Source organism: Rhipicephalus sanguineus, chromosome 4, assembly GCF_013339695.2.
Source record: "Rhipicephalus sanguineus isolate Rsan-2018 chromosome 4, BIME_Rsan_1.4, whole genome shotgun sequence".
NCBI classification, from domain to species: Eukaryota; Metazoa; Arthropoda; class Arachnida; order Ixodida; family Ixodidae; genus Rhipicephalus; species Rhipicephalus sanguineus.
Genome location: NC_051179.1, coordinates 186361540 through 186381316, shown reverse-complemented (window position 1 = coordinate 186381316; position 19777 = coordinate 186361540). Strand labels below are relative to the sequence as shown.

Genomic DNA, 19777 nt, shown 5'->3' with positions numbered 1-19777 from the left:
AAATGCTTCTTTCTTGTCATTCACCGTGTTTAAGTAGCATATTTAGATGCACTTAGCATGTTTTTGTAGGTGGCTGTTCCGATAAGCCAAACATCTGATCAAACAAACAAGTTCTCTTGGTCCCTTTGGGTTCGTCTTAATGAGAGTCTACCATATGCTGACATCACTTGTATTGTCCCCTGCGACATTAAACACCTCTTGAAGCCCCTTAGAAACTACTGTAAAGAAATGAAGTACAATGCTTTCAATACCAGCATTCAAATGAATTGAGCAGCACTCACCGAAAGTAGCCAGCAGGCAACGTACTTGTGCAGGGTGACCACCTGCCACATCCCCATGAGTATGAGCCGCATGGCTGGGCCGTGGGTCTGAAAACAAGACCGCATGTCACTGCGCATCCACAGTGGTGATCATTGCTACTACCACGAAATTCAGAGCAAGCCCCTGTCCAATTTCGCTGATAATTTCGCTGATATTATAACAAAGCAATAAACACTTCTATGTACTTCTATGATACAGGTGTCATGTCAGGTTAACGTCTATGGTTCCAGTGTTGGCTCCGCTTTTATAGCAGTCTAATAAACATTACAATTGTACTCCTATGATTCAGCAAGTTGTAATCAAGCGCTGCCCGACCCCTGAGGAATATGCTAACGAAAGTTGCGTGTGATATTCACATCACTGCGCCATAAAGTGCACTTCGTTTCGATAATACTGACATATGTGCTCTAACCTGAGTACTAACGTTACGTCGGACCATAAGTTACCCTTTAAAACGCCAGTGTTGTCGACGTTCCTGGTAAGCCCACAATGGGCACACAAGTACTACACTTACAAAATTATGTCGATCCACCTCGTAACGTTTGGCTCAAAGCCAAATAATGCAGCGTAGAACTACTCGCTGACTGCATCGCACGTAACCGATTTCCACAAGGCGTGAGATGTGCCAAATTTTTTATTTATTATTATTTTTTTGCATCTATCTTGAATTTTCGCTCGCGGACAATGCTGATTTTTCACTCACAACCAACAACGCTGATGGTGACACTGGAATTTCTGCGAAACGAGCTGTTTAATGCTATCGAGTTAAAATTCAAGGCTCTGCATGAAGGAAAGAAGTGGAAATATTAAGGGCTCGTTTTTCTTTGTTAGACACAATATTAATGAGCACTAACAGACGTTCTAGGACCACATATTGTGTTGGAAACCCGATTAACAGGACTGACAAGTGGGCTAATTGGTAAGAATTGATAATTATGAAACGGCACCACGAAGTAAGACAAAGTGAGACAAACGTGTGTTTCTCTGTGATTTTGTCTTACTTCGTGCCGCTGTTTCATAATTGTGAAACCCAATTAAGATGGATGTTCCGGGGTAGATGGACGACTGAAATAATGAGAAATCATTGAAAAAAAGGGGATGCCTCTCAAGCCAAGGTTTCAATAACGGCACCTGCATTCAGACAAGTCCCCCTGTTGGAACGATGGCTCCGATGACATTTCCTTTTTCAATGATTTCACATCACTGTTTCTTAAGAGTGACATGAATAACTACTTTTGTGCTACAAAATGCAAACTTTTATTTCCTAAAAAAGAACAACCAAGCATGAGTCATCACATAGTGCCGTGTTGCTTTTCCTGAATTTTTATGTCAATGCCCAAGATCTGATGCTTGCTCTAGGTAGTCTTCCTTAAGCTGCCACTAGCCGCCTCCACTTTCTTCATATGAGTCTGCCGAGGCTGTCAATTCTGCAACTGTGGCGCCCAGTTTCTCAGTCTTTCTTGTGAGAATTTCAACCTCTTCATTAGCATTTCTTCCTCTGTTCTGCATCTCTCTAATCCTACCTTTTCTGGGTTTCCAGAAAGGCACGGCATTTGTTCCTTGCACAAGCTGCAGATTCTCTCAATTCTTTTATGAAGGGCACATTGAAAATGCCAGCTGCTACATTAACAGATAGTGTGCTGCGAAATTTCAGACACTTCTTTCATGTCTTCTGATTAATACCTGGCGATTCACACTAAGTCCTCTCTCCATGCTTGCCTGGCCGTGACTAAAAATTAGCACAAGTTTTACAGACCTCCAAACTACAGAAACCTTCAGAAAAGTTAAGTGCATGCAAGCTCCTTTCAAATAGTTGCAACTTGTGCTTATGTCGGTAGCAGCTCAATGAACTGTGCAACCATAGTGTCATTCAAATGTTCAATGATTCTGTCAGCTGCAATGAGTGCATCCAGAACTTTCTACAGGTTTTCCAGACACTCGTCCCGCTTCGGCAACATCTGCCTCCTCGTGTCTAGTGAAAAGAGGCCTCCCACAATGCAATGTCGTAGGAAGCTCTTTTCCCGGTTCTTTCCGACACTTTGACGAACTGCCTGCACTGCATGGAAAATGCAAATGCAGCTTTTGCACTAACTTTGCAACTTTTAAGAAGCTGCTCAGCTGTGTGACCAACATCTATCTCCTCGAGTGGTGCAAGGATGTATAGATCTTCAATGCCAATATTTAGCAGGCCACTGATGAACACAGAAGAGAGGACCTGAGAAATTTTATTTGCAGTTTCCTGACAATATTCTCAAGATCCTTAGACAAAAAAAAAAAAAAAAAGGCGAAGCTTGCACTAAGCCGCGCAAGGCTTGAAACAGTGAAAGTGGACGATTCTGAGGACTAATCTGGTTGCTTTGAGGTTGTTTCTAGGCCTTGGCTAGGTGACGCAGGTTATTTCTCGGTTGCTTATAGGTCGTTGCTAGGCTTTAGGTAGGCGATGCTAGGTTTTTCTCCACTTATTCTCAGCGTAGAGAAGTTCGAGTTAAACCACAGACAGTCACAGACACGACACTGATGTCCAAACTCCAGAGACAGAACCTTGCGCTGAAACCAAGCGTTCGCACTTCTCATAAATCTACAAGCACGTCGTCGTTGGCGTAGGCCTTCCATCGCTTCAGGGTCTTTTCGCAGCCGCCGTTGCCTTTCCCGTTCCCTAGTATTCTCTTCTTGAACGTACTCGGGGTCATCGGTACGTCCACGTCACTTCCCAGCCATTTGTTGGGCTAACTGTTGCCTTCTTTTTTAGTGGACCAGTAGTGAGCAGTCGGATTTACCCAATTCCTATGATACATACCCGTTTATGACAGTTTTCTGGTTCGCCGGACAAGGAACGACTTGCTAAACAGCTTCGCTGTTAAATTATTTTGCGTGTATCTTGCGAATAGAGCGCCTGTGAATAATTTTTATAGATGTTTCAAGACACATAATTAAAATGGCTAATAAAAAAATCGGCTAACTGTTGCCTTCTTTTTGAGTGGACCAGTACAGTCAAACCTCGTTACAACGAACACCACATTAACGAACATTTCAAATTAACGAACATTTAAGAAATCCCGTGCCGACTGCTTATAGTTTCAATGTAAAAATATTTCATTACTACGAACTCCAGAATAACGAACATTTCAGAATAACGATCGTTATTTAATTCCCGTGTAATCTTAACAGCACCTCAGTACTACGAACTTATATCCCGAAATGCGAGGATTCTTAGATTTCAGTCTATCAGTCATGGCAATCGGAGCTGTAAGGTAGCAGACGACGCAGCGCGAAGAGCGGACGCCCTCCCGCAAAAACCTGAGATGGCGCGGGAGGAGAAACGCGGGCGGGGGGGAGGAGTTTCACCCCACCATTCCACACGCTCCCCTGGTGTCGGTGCCTGCGGAGGCGACAACGCATCAGGTTTTGTAAAGGCCCAACCGCATGCATTGCACGCGACTTTCGAGCTAGTTCACTGTATTCGAGCGAAGGCGACTGCGACAAACGGGCTCCGTCGCGCTGTCGCGATGGGAGCACCCACATGTTCGCGACAAAGCCGGAGCGGACGTACTGGATGATGAGGGGTTGATGAGTGTTATAAACTCTGGGACATGGTGCTTTCGAGTGCCAAGCTCCCCTTCCCTTCTGACAACGGTAAGTGTCACGGTTGCTCGATTGAAAACTACTGCTACAAACTGCGTTATGTTGGGGTTAGTCCACGACGCGCATCTCGACAACGTTTCCTCTTGCTGTCGTAGAACGTTTAAGAAAAGCCGCAGCGCCTCACATCGTTGTTTCGCAGGGAGAAGGGCTACCTCACACGACGACGATGTTGACATTGCAGCAAGCTACCACCAATGCAGCAAGCTACCACCAAAACAACAAAACGAACCGTCGATCAAAATTAACGACAAAATACGGCCGCTGCCTCGCTCTCCGCGTGAGATGGGGCTGTAAAGAAGGTAGTCTATAACTTGCGTTCCTTAAAGTACGCGCCGATTGCAAGCATCACGAGCAAATTGCAACCGAAGCGAGGGTCACAGATGCCGCCATTTTGCCGATATCGTCATGCTCACTTCCGGGCGACAAGCGATGTTCTCTGGCTTTCCAGAAACCTGCGACGGCGATGGATGGCCTTCCGCGACAGCAAATCCTGTCGGCCGTCGCTCAAAACTCGTGTGCATGCAGTTGGGCCTTAAAGGATTGCAGCGATGACATGGACGACGATGTCACGGTAGCACCCGAAGATCGCGACGAGTCCGTGTCGGCCACAGATGTGTTGGACTTGAGGGAACTCCGCATATTCATAGAAAAAAAGCGGAACAGCGACCGAAGCGGCGCATAAAAATGCGGACGGTCTAGAATCGTTCGTGACGCAGAGTTTGTGCTGCACCCGTCAAGAAACGATCACGGACTATTTCAAATAAACGTGCCTTGTCTGACGTTCACGTGTGCATTGTGAGAATCGAGTTCAAGGACGTACCGTTGCAAAGGTAGGACGTTTGCGTTACTGAAATTCTATTGTTATGGTAAATTTTTGGGCTTTCACTATAACGACCTTTCAGAATAACGAACATTTTTCCGCGGTCCCCTGAAGTTCGTTATACCGAGATTTCACTGTAGTGAGTAGTCGGATTTACCCAATTTTTATGGCACATACCCGCTTATGACAGACAGTTTTTTGGTTCGCCGAACAAGGAATGATTTGCTAAACAGCTTCGCTGCTAAAACATTAAGTGGCTTATCTGTCTGAAAGTGGGTCAAAAAATGGCTGGAAGGTCATTGTAAGAGGAAGTGCAAACTCAAGGTTTGCTACCTCTAGTGGATCACAGCAGAAGTCCCAAAGACTCTGAAAAGAAGCATGCTTGGGAAGGTTCACTTCCATATACTCTATGACGCGCTAAGCCAGAGAACCCACTCTGTCCCTAGGACGTTCTCAATCCACCGATGTGCACAGGGCTCTTCTTTGCAATCCGATTACACAGTCATTGGATTCGCAGGTTAAAATCAGCAGAATTGTCACATATCTTGGGAGCACTTGCAAGGGATGGAAACTGAGAGACGCGGGAGATGGTGGTGGCACAGCAAACAGACTTTATCCCGCACAAACAACACTCCAAAATAACTGCACACTAAAAATTCATACAAAGAATTCATGCAACCAACGCTAACATAAAAAATGCCATAGGCTCAGTCTCGAGCTGCAATAATAGTCAGGCCACACTGGCCTCTCAATCACACCCAAAAAGGAGCGGCCTTACATGCACGGTCGGCACGACATCTGAGTCAACTCCTTGGTCGTCCCTGTTGCGTCTCACTCGCCGTCGCTGCTCTTGATGAGCTCCTGCGGTCGCCGTTGCTCAACAGCAACTCGGCCAACCACTTGTTGCCTGTTTCCCGGTAGTCGTCATGGCCAACACTGAAACGGACAGGTAAGGCCTAGCTGCCTCCTCGGTCCCTTGTGCCAATTGCCTCTGCGGCTTCAGAGACGACTGTGGTGCACCGGAGACTGTCTTGCGAGTCCAAACCGTTCTACCAAAGAAGGTGGAGCATTGCACGTGCTTCGGGAACCACTGTCAAGAGGATGCTGCGACTCTGTGGCAGCCTTACCCGGTCGTTGCCGAGGTCGACACGGATACGCCACGAACTTCTGGTGCTGCACCTCTGGACCCAGTACCCGCTGCTCTTCTCACAAGTGAGATGCTGGCTTCTACCACCTGCTTTGAAAGGTGCCCCACAGACAACACCCGTTCTTTCTTCCTGGGTTTTTCTCTACGGCTCAGGCCGCGTGCCACGAGCCCTCTTTCGGCCAATCACGTGTTGAGGAGGCAGATGCACATACCACCAAGGAATGTTCCGCTCCTCGCGTACCATCGGAACTTTCCATTGTTGGGCGCCTGCCTCATGCCCCTTAGGCTCATTCACATCAAAAGTGGAGCGCGGTCGAAGCGGGCGAGCGGAAAGCGGAGAAAACCTCCTCGCCAGGTGGCTGAAGCGAGCGGAAAATGAGGCAGCTAGTCCGATTGCTCGGGGCCCGATTTTTTTCCGCCCGCCGAAGCTCTCCGCTTTAACGCAGCCAATCAGAAAGCCATGTGGCGGTGGCGCTGGTGTATTTTTAGGAGAAGCAATGCCACGTGATAGTGACACGTGCGCAAAAGCGCGAGATGCTCCGCCTCCTTGGCCACACGGGCAGCCAAGAGAGCCATGCGGTCTGAGCAGGTACGTGCACTCGCCGCTTTGAAAAGTCCACTTGGCTGCTCCACCTTAGGTGTGAACGAGCCTTTACTCATGACAAGAATGCATGACGTGACACAGTCAGGATAGGGCATCTTCTGGTCAGGTAGCATGTTATGTAACATGAACAACTGCAGTCACTAAGTACGTCAACGAGAAGTCCCAGTTTGGGTACGTCAACGAAAAGCCCCAGTTCGGGGGATGTCTGACCCATGTTATGTCAGTGTTTGTATTCGTGCGTGTATATTACCGTATATACTCGCATAATGATCGCACTCTTTTTTTCAAAAAATTGACGCCAACTTCAGGGTGCGATCATTACGCGGGGTAAACTTTCCGTGAAACAATATTCTGAGCACCGAAAACGCAAAGAAGTCGCTAATCTGAATTCTTACGATAGCTATCATGAACATAACCAAAAATAAAAGTAGAGTAAGGCTTACCTTAGTAATAAAATGCACGCATTACGCAGGAGCTACATGCATGGAACACTGCCCTTTTATTTTTGAACTCTCTGACCCCCTAACGTTCATTCCGAGTCCGAAGCGTCACTGGCGTCAGTGTCGTCGCCGCACGATTCCCTGTCAGAATCGGCAGTGTCTTCACTGTCCCACAGACGGTCATCTTCTGTCCCATCGAGCGCGTTGGAAATGCCAGTCTTCTTAAAGCTCTTGACGACCACCTCGTCGGAAATGGTACTCCACGCTTCGAGAATCCATGAGCAGAGGACTTCCATGGAGGGTCTCCTGATTTTGCCACTTGGCGTGAAATCGTGGTCGCCCGCCGCCATCCACTCTGTGTACAGCCTCCGGACGTTGTCCTTGAACAGTTTGTTCAGTGACACGTCCAGAGGCTGTAGCAGCGAAGTTAGATCCCCAGGGATCACTGCGATTTCCGTGCGCCGCTCCTTCAGCTCGGTACGGACACTGTCAACGAGATGGCCCCGAAAGCTGTCCAGCACAAGAAGTGAAGGAAGCAGAAGCGCTCCTGCTCTTCGCCCCCAAACCGTCTTGATCCAATCGACCATGAGGTCTGCCGTCATCCACCCTTTTGCTTGAGCGCGGATGTGGATGCCACGGGGAAAGTTTCCCTTCGGAATTGTTTTCCGCTTCAGAATCACGTACGGCGGCAGCTTCCGCCCGTCTGCCGTCACTGCGAGCATCACGGTGCACCGCTGCTTCTCAGCACCACACGTTTTCACGAGCACACTTCGAGCACCTTTCTCGTTCACAGTAGTGCTTCGAGGCATGTCAAACGTCAACGGCGCTTGGTCGGCGTTGCCTATCTGTGACAGCAGGAAACCGTTCTTCTGGCGTATCCTCGTGACGAACCTGTGAAAATCGATCACTTTGTCTTCGTACGTGGATGGAAGTCGCTGGCACAACGACGTCCGCCGCCTCAGCGACAGTCCATTCCGCCGCATGAAGCGTGTCGTCCAGCCGGAACTGGTGCGGAAGTCCTTTGTGGCTATTCCCAGCCTCCGGGAAACTGTGCGCGCCTGCGTCCGTACCATGTCTAACGACACGGCACAACCGTCTTTGCGCATGTCCCTCACGTATTCGAGGACTGCCTTTTCGATGTCAGGGAACTTGCCCGTTTTGGGTCCGCGGAAAGCCCAGCGCGTGCTGTTCGTAGCCATGAGCTTCTCGCGCTGTTTTTTCCAATATCGGATCCGGATTTCATCGACGCCGAAATGTCTGCCGGCAGCGCGGTTTCCGTGCTCTAGCGCGTAATCAAGCGCCTTCAGCTTGAACGCGGCAGTAAAGCTCGCATACCGCCCCATGGTGAAACGACGCTTCAACAGACGATCACAAAGCACAGCCAAAAAAACGTGGTGTCAGGTGACGCCGTGACGGGCGGCTGGGATGGCGGCGACACGGCTTTTTCAGGAATTATGGGAATGCGTCGGCAGCTTGTTGCTGCGGGATGACAACAGATCGACCAACAGGCGGCCGCTGCTGTAACAGTGCGGGATAGCAAAACAAACATGGCGGCCCACAGAGCGAAGCGACCGCATTTTTTTTTTCTTCTTTTCGTCAGTCACGGTGGTTGTGAGTACGTCACGCGCGTCAAAACAGTCTCTTCTGTCTAAATAAGGAATGCTTTCATTTAAATCAGTAAATTTACGGCATGAGCGTAGCGATGCCTGCTTTCAGATCACAGAAACAAAGATGGGCGCGTTCAGCTGCCACAGACATAAAACACATGGCGGGCATTCAGTGAAAACTGCGGCATTTGCCTTTACTGCAATCCTAAATGGCACGTTTCCGCCAACGGTGGGCAAAAATTACGAATATGTTTGGTGCGTGCAGTTCACTTGGCGAGTTTGGAAGAGTTATTAACGCAACATTCGACAGATGATAAACGCGATGATCATCGGCTAGACTTGGCACACGACATATCGATGCGGCAAGTTCGGGGTGCGATCATTACGCGGGGAAAAAGAAAAATCGAATTTAGGCGACTAAATTTAGGGGTGCGATCATTACGCGAGTGTGATCATTACGCGAGTAAATACGGCATACGCACATACAAACAGAACATTTTTCAAGTGCAGTGTTTAAGCCCACTCCTCCAGCAATATGTGTGGTCTCACGTGTGAACGCATAAACATCAACAGATTTCCCTTGAAAGCAACTACTCACTGTCATGAAGTGTGCGCAGATTGCCACTGGAAGCGTCACGCTACCATTCGCTTCATCATGTACAGGATCTGTGCTACAGTAATGTCAGTAAGGCCATTAAAAATCATTTATTGAATTTATCGTTACAAGTGTTTAAAAAGCTTCATAAAAGTCTCCTTTTGCGTCGATACATCGGCTCCAGTGAGCCTTCTAGCTCTCGAATGCATTGCGGTAGTCCTCCTCCGGAATGGCCTTTAATGCTGCGATGCAAGATGCTTTGATCCCGTCCACTGTCCCAAATTGCTTGCCTTTCAGGGGTATTTTGAGGCGTGGAAACAGAAAGAAGTCGGGGGAGCGAAGTCCGGGCTGAAAGGGGGCTGGGGATCGCAGGCACACCTGCTTTAACCAGGCATTCGCTAACACTGTGGGTTGTGGGCTGGCGCTGTGGCCTGGTGCATTATCGTGGTGTCTTTTCCAAATGTCTGCGATGTCCAGCCGGATGCACTGAACCCTGCGTTTCAGTCTTTTGAGGACTTCCGTTTTCGGAATGTAACATGTGGGCCATTAAACGAACAGTTAATCGTCGGTCTGCGTTCAACAGTTCCCTCAGTCACGTCACACTGTCGGCCGTGGTGGTCATTAATATCCGTCTGGCACGGCCCTCGTCGGCGACCTCTTTCCGGCCTCCCAAAAAGGCCTTGTGCCACCAAAAATTGCCGATCTGACAGGGCATGTTCTTTGTAAGCAGTCTTGATCATAGTAACAGTTTCCGTAGTGATCTTCCCAAGTTTCACACAAAACTTGATCGCAAATCTTTGTTCCATCGAGCGCTGCATTTTCACTTGCACAAGAATAAAAAACAACTCTCACTGACAGGCCCGTCCCACACTCCCCGACGCTCAGAGCACACTGAGCGACGGAGCGCTGCTTAGCTGGGTTCCCCCACGACCAGTTTCAACCGGTTAGACCGCGCTCTGACGTACAGTTGCGTCACAATAATTTCACTGACATTACTTTCAGGACAGACCCTGTATGTCTCAGAAACTTAAATTGTGCAACCTGGCACACAAGAGAGCAGCCACAGTGGCTCATCTACCACAGATCACCACCAAGTGAGGCAGACAGGCACCAAAGTGCCATGCACAGCTGTGGCCAAATTGCAGGAGAAGCACAGCCTCTTCCGCTAGGGCGATCATGCGACCCTCAACAAGACATCACTTGGGACTTTACACCCAATGTCACACAAATAGCAAGAACTCACTAGGAGTGTCAATGTAATGAAAAAATGACAGTAACAATATGTCATTAACGATTGGTTTAAGCTGCTAAAGTGGAATCTACTTAACCTCCACACTGCATGCCAGGTCTACAAAGTGTCCATACAGCAATTGCCAGCACAATGAAGCTATTTGACATGTCATGGCTGCGTTCCCTGTTCACAATGTAGTGTGGATTGAATCAGGCCAGTTGCAGGTGTCGCACGTATTCCTAACTATTGAAATCATGTGCAACATTCATAAACAAGATACTCACCACAAACTCATCAGAGAGCAGAAACTTCTCGTCCAGGTATCCAGAGCCAATCAGGCTGAACAGCAGGCAGCCCATGCCCAGAGCCAGCCGAGACAGCGCAGGCACAATGCTGCACAGATTTAAGTTAGATTGCTATAAGATTGGCATTTCCAGAGAACTCTGAACCTTGGTTTGCACAGCAGCATGCAAGCTTTGACTTCATGAACTTAACCATCCATTTTTTTGCACAAAATTCAGGTGGCTGCTGCTAATTTGCACTGCACTGAGCCCCCAAGATACCAGTATATAAGCCATTCTTGAAATCAACAAAGCAATATGAAACAGAGTTAAACCTCCATATAAAAAGGTTGATAAAATCAGCAGCTTACTTCATTAAATTGAAACCTCTTTAAGTTGAAATCCAACCTTTTACTGTATAGCCATTGAAGGATACTTTTTTACATAGAAGGTGCCGTGAAAACGTTCAAATAATATGGCCATATAGAAAAGAAACTAATCTTAACATGAAAATTATTTGATGCCACACTGAGAAAGTCCTATTCATGGGGGCTCTATATGGCACTGAAAGCCAAAGAAATGCATGTCCAACATACTGTTGTAATAACGATCAAGCTAAACTAATCATGCTGACTGACACCACACTTTGTTATCAAAACATCCCAGGTGTTGCTGAAAATGGTGTGACACCAATGTTATGTTCACCAAACCAAATTACTTGCTCTCCATTCAATCCATTTCAGTCCTAACCTTTAACACCAAAAAAACAAAAGTGCTTCAGTTTGAAATCGCACCAAAGCAAGATGACCTGAATCACCACACTTCTGTTCTTGATGCCACGTTTCCTGGTTTGCAAGATCGTGCATGTGAAGGATCAAGACACCGTTTTGCATCATTTCAACAGAGGTCTTGTAAATCAATTCTATCACAGAACACTGCAGTGGTCGTAGCAGTGTGGTGGGCATCTGTGAAGCAGCTCCAAAAAAAAATCGCGCCATATCCATGAAGTGATTGATGATGAGTGGGCGAAGCTCCGGAGGTAATCTGGTAAACCGTCAATCCCCGTAAATTTTGCCCACTCGATCATCATACAAAGACATGACACACAAACGCGGGGGTTCTCATATATGACGTTAAGCTCAGGGAAACGTTTGTTGTCGGCGTTGCCGTTTTGCCTTTCGAGGGCGAAAGCGCGTTCACGATCGTTTTCATCCATGGCAGAAAGAGAATGTGTGGTCTGGAACGCGCTTATTCTTCATGGTCATCAGTCGTCATCGTCATGGAACGCGCTTATATTTCATGGTCATCAGCGTCATCGTTATCACGTGTAGCGGGTACATTCCACTACACTGGAATGCACTTATTCTTCATGGTCATCAGTCGTCATCGTCATGGAATGGAACGCGCTTATACTTCATGGTCATCATCGTCATCGTTATCACGTGTAGTGGGTACATTCCACTACACTGGAACGCGCTTATTCTTCATGGTCATCAGTCGTCATCGTCATGGAATGCGCTTATACTTCATGGTCATCATCGTCATCGTTATCACGTGTAGTGGGTACATTCCACTACACTGGAATGCACTTATTCTTCATGGTCATCAGTCGTCATCGTCATTGAACGCGCTTATACTTCATGGTCATCATCGTCATCGTTATCACGTGTAGTGGGTACATTCCACTACACTGGAACGCGCTTATTCTTCATGGTCATCAGTTGTCATCGTCATGGAATGCGCTTATACTTCATGGTCATCAGCGTCATCGTTATCACGTGTAGTGGGTACATTCCACTACACTGGAACGCGCTTATTCTTCATGGTCATCAGTCGTCATCGTCATGGAATGCGCTTATACTTCATGGTCATCATCGTCATCGTTATCACGTGTAGTGGGTACATTCCACTACACTGGAATGCACTTATTCTTCATGGTCATCAGTCGTCATCGTCATGGAACGCGCTTATACTTCATGGTCATCATCGTCATCGTTATCACGTGTAGTGGGTACATTCCACTACACTGGAACGCGCTTATTCTTCATGGTCATCAGTTGTCATCGTCATGGAATGCGCTTATACTTCATGGTCATCAGCGTCATCGTTATCACGTGTAGTGGGTACATTCCACTACACTGGAACGCGCTTATTCTTCATGGTCATCAGTTGTCATCGTCATGGAATGCGCTTATACTTCATGGTCATCAGCGTCATCGTTATCACGTGTAGCGGGTACATTCCACTACACTGGAATGCACTTATTCTTCATGGTCATCAGTCGTCATCGTCATGGAACGCGCTTATACTTCATGGTCATCATTGTCATCGTTATCACGTGTAGTGGGTACATTCCACTACACTGGAACGCGCTTATTCTTCATGGTCATCAGTTGTCATCGTCATGGAATGCGCTTATACTTCATGGTCATCAGCGTCATCGTTATCACGTGTAGCGGGTACATTCCACTACACTGGAATGCACTTATTCTTCATGGTCATCAGTCGTCATCGTCATGGAACGCGCTTATACTTCATGGTCATCATTGACATCGTTATCACGTTTTTCACAGTCCCAGTGGCTTTTTCACAGTCCCAGTGGCTTTGAATTAACGAGGTTTTACTCTATGTATACCAGAACATAAGACAACACCTTTTTTTTTCTTGCCAATCGAGATCACTTCTAAGATACTAGGCGATAGCAGCCTTGTCGGCTACATCACTTTTCTGAACAACTGAGATTGCTTGCAAGATAAGGAAGAGCTCGTTACGCTTAGTACTACCGCCCCTATGGCTACTCGCTGCAATGTGCACGCAAAAGATTCCTAGTGCCTGTGTGCGCGAGAAGATGAAGACGCTGGGGCTTGCACAAAAAATGTGCCAACGCAGTGTGCTTGGTAAGGATAAGAAAAGGACAAAGAGAGAAGGGGCAGATGGTGTTCGGCGTTGGACGCAGTTGGGTGACCGGGGCAGAGTTTCAAACATCTGCAACATCCAGGAGTCGGAGCTAAGGGCTTCACCTCGCCATGTGCACACTCTACCTCCAACGCCTAGCATCAGGGCCTCTTGATGGTCTCTTTGACAGCCTTCGCAAGCCAGCGTTGACTCTTCCAAGTCTTCTCTCATCAAGTCATGTGCGCACAAAATGAGTGCCTGCTTTACGCACAGGTTAAGCGTCTTTTAGATGTAGGTTATCCTTGCGTCGCAGCGGCCACTGTTGCTGAGCATTTGAAGAAGTCCGTTTTGTTAAGTCCGAGCATGGTTGCAGAAAGCAATGGGAAAAAACGTGGTGTAGGTATTCCTTACAATCATTGCATATCTCACAGGCTAAAGAAAGTGGGAAACAGATACGACATTAACATTGTTTTTACAGTTGCCAATAAGCTAGGTAAGATATGTGCCGCCGAGCAGACAAAGAATGAGCGGGTCATAGACAAGATGACATTTGTTTCGTAAAACACGCCAACAAACTCAACGATTGCTGTATAGGTGTGGTTTATAAGATTCCGTTTACCTGCTGCCGCCTTTACATTGGACAGAGGGACCACTGTGTTAACCAGAGATTATTGGAATATAAGAGATCACTAACCGGAGGCTCACCGTCTAATCTATCTTTACATTGTCGAGAGTGTAAGTGCACGCCAAAATTCGATGAATGTGCAGTTTTGTATGGGCACAGAAATGAAATCACACGTTTGATGATAGAGGCATGGCATATCGAGAATAGTGATAGCGCATGCGTGAGCCAACCTTCCATTAACTTGCATAAAGAAGAAATCAAGTACCTGAACAGTTCTCTCTCACACAGACCCTGACGCGTGCTGGATTCATAGGTATCGCCTCTTGCCTGGGCATGCGCAGATAAGTTTTTGTGTCTACCTTTTTTTCCACCGTTGTGCACCTTTTTCAGTTGTTAGTCAGCATTTGGGGTGTTTTGACTTCTCTCTAGTGTCCGTGTTTGCATGCTCAGTCTTTTAATATGAATACTACCTATCAAAAAGCTCAGCTCTCTGCTTTTCAAAGTTTAAACATATACGGTCTTCTCTCCGTATTCCAATGGGAGTTCTCTTACTTTTAGACTAAGAGTAAGCATGATTTTTTTAGTGGTATCGACTCTTGATACAGCTGTTTACAGAACAGGAACGAGACTGCAAGCATGAGTTATCCAGAAACATCGAGGGTGTGCACACAAGAGCTGTAGAATATGCAAAAGGTGAAAACTTTATTGACATACAGCATAACAGCAAAATAACTTCACGTGCTGCAAGCGCTGAGCTCATCACTTGTTCAGGATCCCGAAGGAAGATGAATATTGACGCGACATATTATCACAGACAATACGGCCTACGCGATTCCGCAAAAGTTTTCTGGACTGGTAACTTTGTCGGCACAACGTTCTTTGACAGTATCAACCGCTGCAGCACGTTCATCAGGACGTGTTCTTCGTAGTGTACCGTCCATTCTTCGCACACGATTTCGGGCTCGGAACGTCTTTCGCCGAAAAAATTTGGCAGATCCCATGCGTTGTGGAATTGGTTTCATGCGAAGCAGTTAGCAAGTACCTCTATGCTGTATTTTATGGCTTTGAGCCAAGCGTTACGAGGGGGATCGACGTGTTTTTGTAAGTCTATTAGCTGTGTGCACATCGTGGGCTTACCAGGCACGTCAACAACACTGGCGTTGTTGACGTCCCTGCCGGCGGCAAGTTATCTTTACGTCCACTTTACTTTCTTCACATTTATATCATAATACTACAAATAAACATTCCCTATACTTTCCTTGGCATTATTGTCTGTTAGTTATAATTAATATTGTGTCTAACAATGACAAACAAGCCCTTAAAAGTTATCTCCTCTCCTTCATTCGTAGCGAGGCCTCGTTCTGGCAGACTTGATGCCTTCAGGTAGTATGCGAGGGATTATTGGTCAGCTGCCAGCTCGTAAAAAGATCACGTGCTACGTGACGCCAACAGGCAGAAAAAGAGTGTTCCACACTCGCCGCCATGGCTGCGATCGGCGCTCACTCCCGCTCCTAGGTTTAAATCCACATACAGTGAAAGCTCGTTAATTCACACCTCATTAATTCGAAATTTTGGATAATTCTAAATGGTCGCCGCAGTCCGGTCCGCAGTGCATAGGAGACCATGTGTAAACGATTCGTTAATTCGAACAGAAATTGCCGCCTCTACGGATAATTCGAAGCGCGCGCCGCCGAGCGTCATCATCGTCAAACACTAGTGGAAGCTTTTACGGCCTGAACGATAGGTGGCACGACCGGTTTTTTCGAGCTTCAAGTGGCCTCCGAGCAAAGGGCGAGCAAAGTATGGCCTCCGAAATCCAGGGAGCAATTTTTTTTTTTTCCGTAGCCCTCCCGCTATCTCAGCGCCTGGCGCCACTTGTATACGCGGGACCCGCGGGACGCTGAGGAGTCGGCGGAGTAGTCCTAGCAGTCCTAGGCCGCACCCGGCAGCGTCACTTTGTTCCTCGAGCACGTTGTTCGTTCACGCCGTCAAGCCGTCTTATTCCGCATCGAAGTTGCAAGATGCCGCGGGGAAACTACTGCGCGAAGACTGTCAAGGAGAAGGTGGAGATTTTGCGAGAGGTTGACCAAGGGAACTCGAGCAAATACGAAATTGCGAGGAAGCACGGCATACCTCCGAGCACGTTGTCAACCTGCATACGCAACAGGACGGCCATTGAAAACGCCTATGAAGCCGAGGATTTTGGCGCCAGTCGAAAAAGGCTAAGGACAGCGAAGTTCCCGGAACTGGAGTCAGCTTTGATTATCTGGGTTAAAGAAATGAGAGCCCAGAGTATCGCATTGAGCGGCCCTATCATCATGGCCAAGGCAGCCGACTTCGCCCTGCGCTTGGACATTGAAGACTTTGTCGCCTCCGAGGGATGGTTTCATCGTTTCAGGGAGCGGCACAATCTCGTATTCCGCACGTTATCCGGTGAGGCAAAGGAAGTGGACGCCGAAACATGCGCTACTTGGAGAAGCGACACCCTGCAGCAGTACTTGGAGAGCTACTCACCACAGGATGTGTTAACGCTGACGAGACAGCGTTATTTTTCAAGTTGCAGCCAGACAAGACGATCACCTACAAGGGAGACAGCTGTGCGGCGGCAAGCGCAGCAAAGAGCGTGTCACTGTTCTGGTCGCCGCAAATATGACCGGTACGGAAAAGGTCCCCCTTTTTGTGATTGGCAAAGCACTCAAGCCACGGTGCTTCAAAAACATTCGGTCACTGCCGACGGAGTACGCCGCAAACAAGAAAGCCTGGATGACAGGTGACCTATTCAGGAAGTGGCTACTGAATTCGACAGGCGAATGGAAACTGGGCGGCAGACGCGTTCTTCTTGTCGTCGACAACTGTTCGGCGCCCAAAGTCGACGTTGAGCTGAGAGCAACAAAGTTAGTGTTCCTTCCAGCAAATACGGACTGCGGCCCTACAGCCAATGGACCAGGGTGTGATAAGGAACATCAAGTGCTTTTATAGGCGTCACATGCTGGAGGAGATGATTTTGGTGACGCGGGCGACAGGAAGGACTCGGCATTACGCTGCTCACTGCCATGCACATGTTGGTGCGCGCATGGGAACAGGTGACCGCGACCACAATCGCAAACTGTTTCCGCCACAGTGGATTTGCAGCTGGAAGTGCGCAGGATAGTTGTGACGTCGGACGTGGACGGGGCTGAGGAGCTCATGCCAGTGGCATTGCGCGACACTCTTCGGGGCGTACGTTTTGCCGATTATGTCGAAGTTGACACCGGTGCATCGGTGTGTGGTGCCCTGACTGATGAGGACATTATCGCTCAAGTAGCCGTGTGCGCAGCCCTGTGCTGAAGAGCCAGAAGGGTGAGGAAGACGAAGATGACGAAGCGCCTGTGCGCCCGTCCAGGCTTCTGCGGTGATGGAGGCACTTAATGTGGCGCGTCTCTTCATCAGCTTTGAAGAGGGTGAAGAGGATTCCCGCGCCGCGTCCGCGCGCTGGAAACGAGAGCCGCAGCTGTGGCTTCAGAGAAAGAAGCAGATGGTCATCACCCGACTTTTTTGGCCAATAAATATTTTTCGTGCCCCCAACCCCCGAAATCCACCCATTTTTGCTCACTTTCATTATTTCGAATTTTGTTTAATTCGAAATTGCTCAGCGTTCCCGTGGAATTCGAATTAACGAGCTTTTACTGTATATACCCTACAAAAGTGGACGGGAGGATGACCGCCGACGTAGCTCAGTGGTAGAGCATCGGACGCGTTATTTGAAGGTTGCAGGTTCGGTCCCTGCCGGCGGCAAGTTATCTTTTCGTCCACTTACTTTCTTCACATTTATTCATAATTACTACAAATAACATTCCCTATACTTTCCTTGGCATTATTGTCTGTTAGTTATAATTAATATTGTGTCTAACAAAGACCAAACGAAGCCCTTAAAAGTTCTCTTCTTTCCTTGGCGTTTAAAGGGTAACTTAGGGTACGACGTAACGTCAGCCCTCACATTAGAGTACATACATCAGTATTATCAAAACTAAGCGCACTTTATGGTGCAATCATGTGAATATCATACGAAACTTTCATTAATGCATTCATCCGGGGTCGAGCAATGCTTCAATATAAGTTGCTAATCATTAGACTGCTATGAAAGCGGAGCCAACACTGGAACCCCGGACGTTAATCTGATATGACGCCTGTATTATAGGAGTAGTAGTAGTAATAGACTTTTATTCAGCCAAAGTGATAGTACATATGTAGTGTTAATTGTGTTCTTGTAAAATTAGATAGCCAGCACAATCCGCAATCAGTCTTTTTACGACAACCCTGGCGCATGTGCCCTCCCCATAGCGGAAAAGTCGCAATACGTCTTCTCATCTCGGAGGCATTGCTTCTGGCCATACCGGTTGTCCCGGCCCCTACCAAACCCCTACCAAAACGGCAGAGGGCAGCACAGGAAAATGAAAAGGCGGATTGACGTTGCACCGACATTACGCCTGCATAGGGTTTTCCAAACCAGTTATAGACCTGGTGTGGCTCTGTGGGTAGAATACCCGATTGCCACGCAGAATGCTGGGTTCGATTCCTGCTGGGATCCTAATTTTTATCTTTCCACCGTCGGGTCAACACTGCCGATGTCGCACAATGCAGCAAAAGCGCGCACAATACGACTATGTGCTGAATTTTCCCATTGCTCAAGTGCAAGACAGGCCTGCAACAACTAGAGCCATCTATCGTCAAGAGCAGCAACTACCGCGAGAGTGTCATGCCCTCTCCACAGTGCCGCCGTGCAGTTCACACACCTCTCCTCATTCTTCCACCGTGGTTGATGATGATGATATGTGGGATTTAATGGCGCAAGGGCCATGCTTGGCCAAAGGCGCATGAAAAATGTCAAAAAAGGTAACAATGCTCTGAAAGGGATGTGAGCTGAAAACCATGATACAACATACTGCAAAATCCATTGTCATTGGATTGGTCATTGGCGAATATTCAAATCTCAAGAAAAAGGAGGGGGTGCATTGCCCGGGCAGGGGCACTTGCTCGGGATTTTACGGTAGTCATGGGCATGCGAATGTAGTTCTCGCGCCTCACGCACTCGCCCAACAGCATGCTCTGCATGAATGTATGTGTGCATGCGCTGTTCAATGCTGTGCAACTTTGTCGATGGAAGGCCGTTCCCTCTGCCATTCCTTCGTTAATGTAAGACTTACTATTACAGTTCCACCAATCCATAGCGAAACGGTGGCGTCCCTCTGTTCCTCCAAAAGAGACTAGTTCCTGGAACGATGTTCCTTAGAACGCCGTTCCGTACAACACTGCCGATAGCCACCCTTGCCCTTGTCCACACTGGTGGTAATATGACCCAGCAGGAGGGCCACGCGCTGCCCCCGGATGCACGTACTTTATAACGGGCACAGCGAGCGGCCAAGGGGAGTGGTCGCAATGTTCGTGGAATGTGCTTGTGTGCGCAGCGTGCGGTCCACAGGGGCCAGGGTTAGCGGGACCGGTGTGAAAGTTGTCTTATGTGTTGCCCTTGTCGCCGTAACGTTTTAAAGCTTCGTTGTACTTATACAGTAGACTCTCAGTAAACGGAAAT

The 19777-nt window shown here is 47.9% G+C and overlaps 1 protein-coding gene across 9 annotated transcripts in view; it reads right to left on the bottom strand.

Moving 5' to 3' along the window:
- The window catches only part of LOC119390967 (lysophospholipid acyltransferase 5), a 129518-nt gene that overhangs the window by 31852 nt on the left and 77889 nt on the right, over positions 1-19777 (bottom strand). For all 9 annotated transcript variants that reach the window (XM_049414996.1, XM_049414995.1, XM_049414994.1 and 6 more), the window contains 2 exons: positions 10692-10800; positions 282-368 (listed from right to left, as the gene is read on the bottom strand). In XM_049414996.1, coding sequence (XP_049270953.1) covers positions 282-368; positions 10692-10800 — 196 coding nt within the window. The remainder of the gene's footprint in view (positions 1-281; positions 369-10691; positions 10801-19777) is intronic.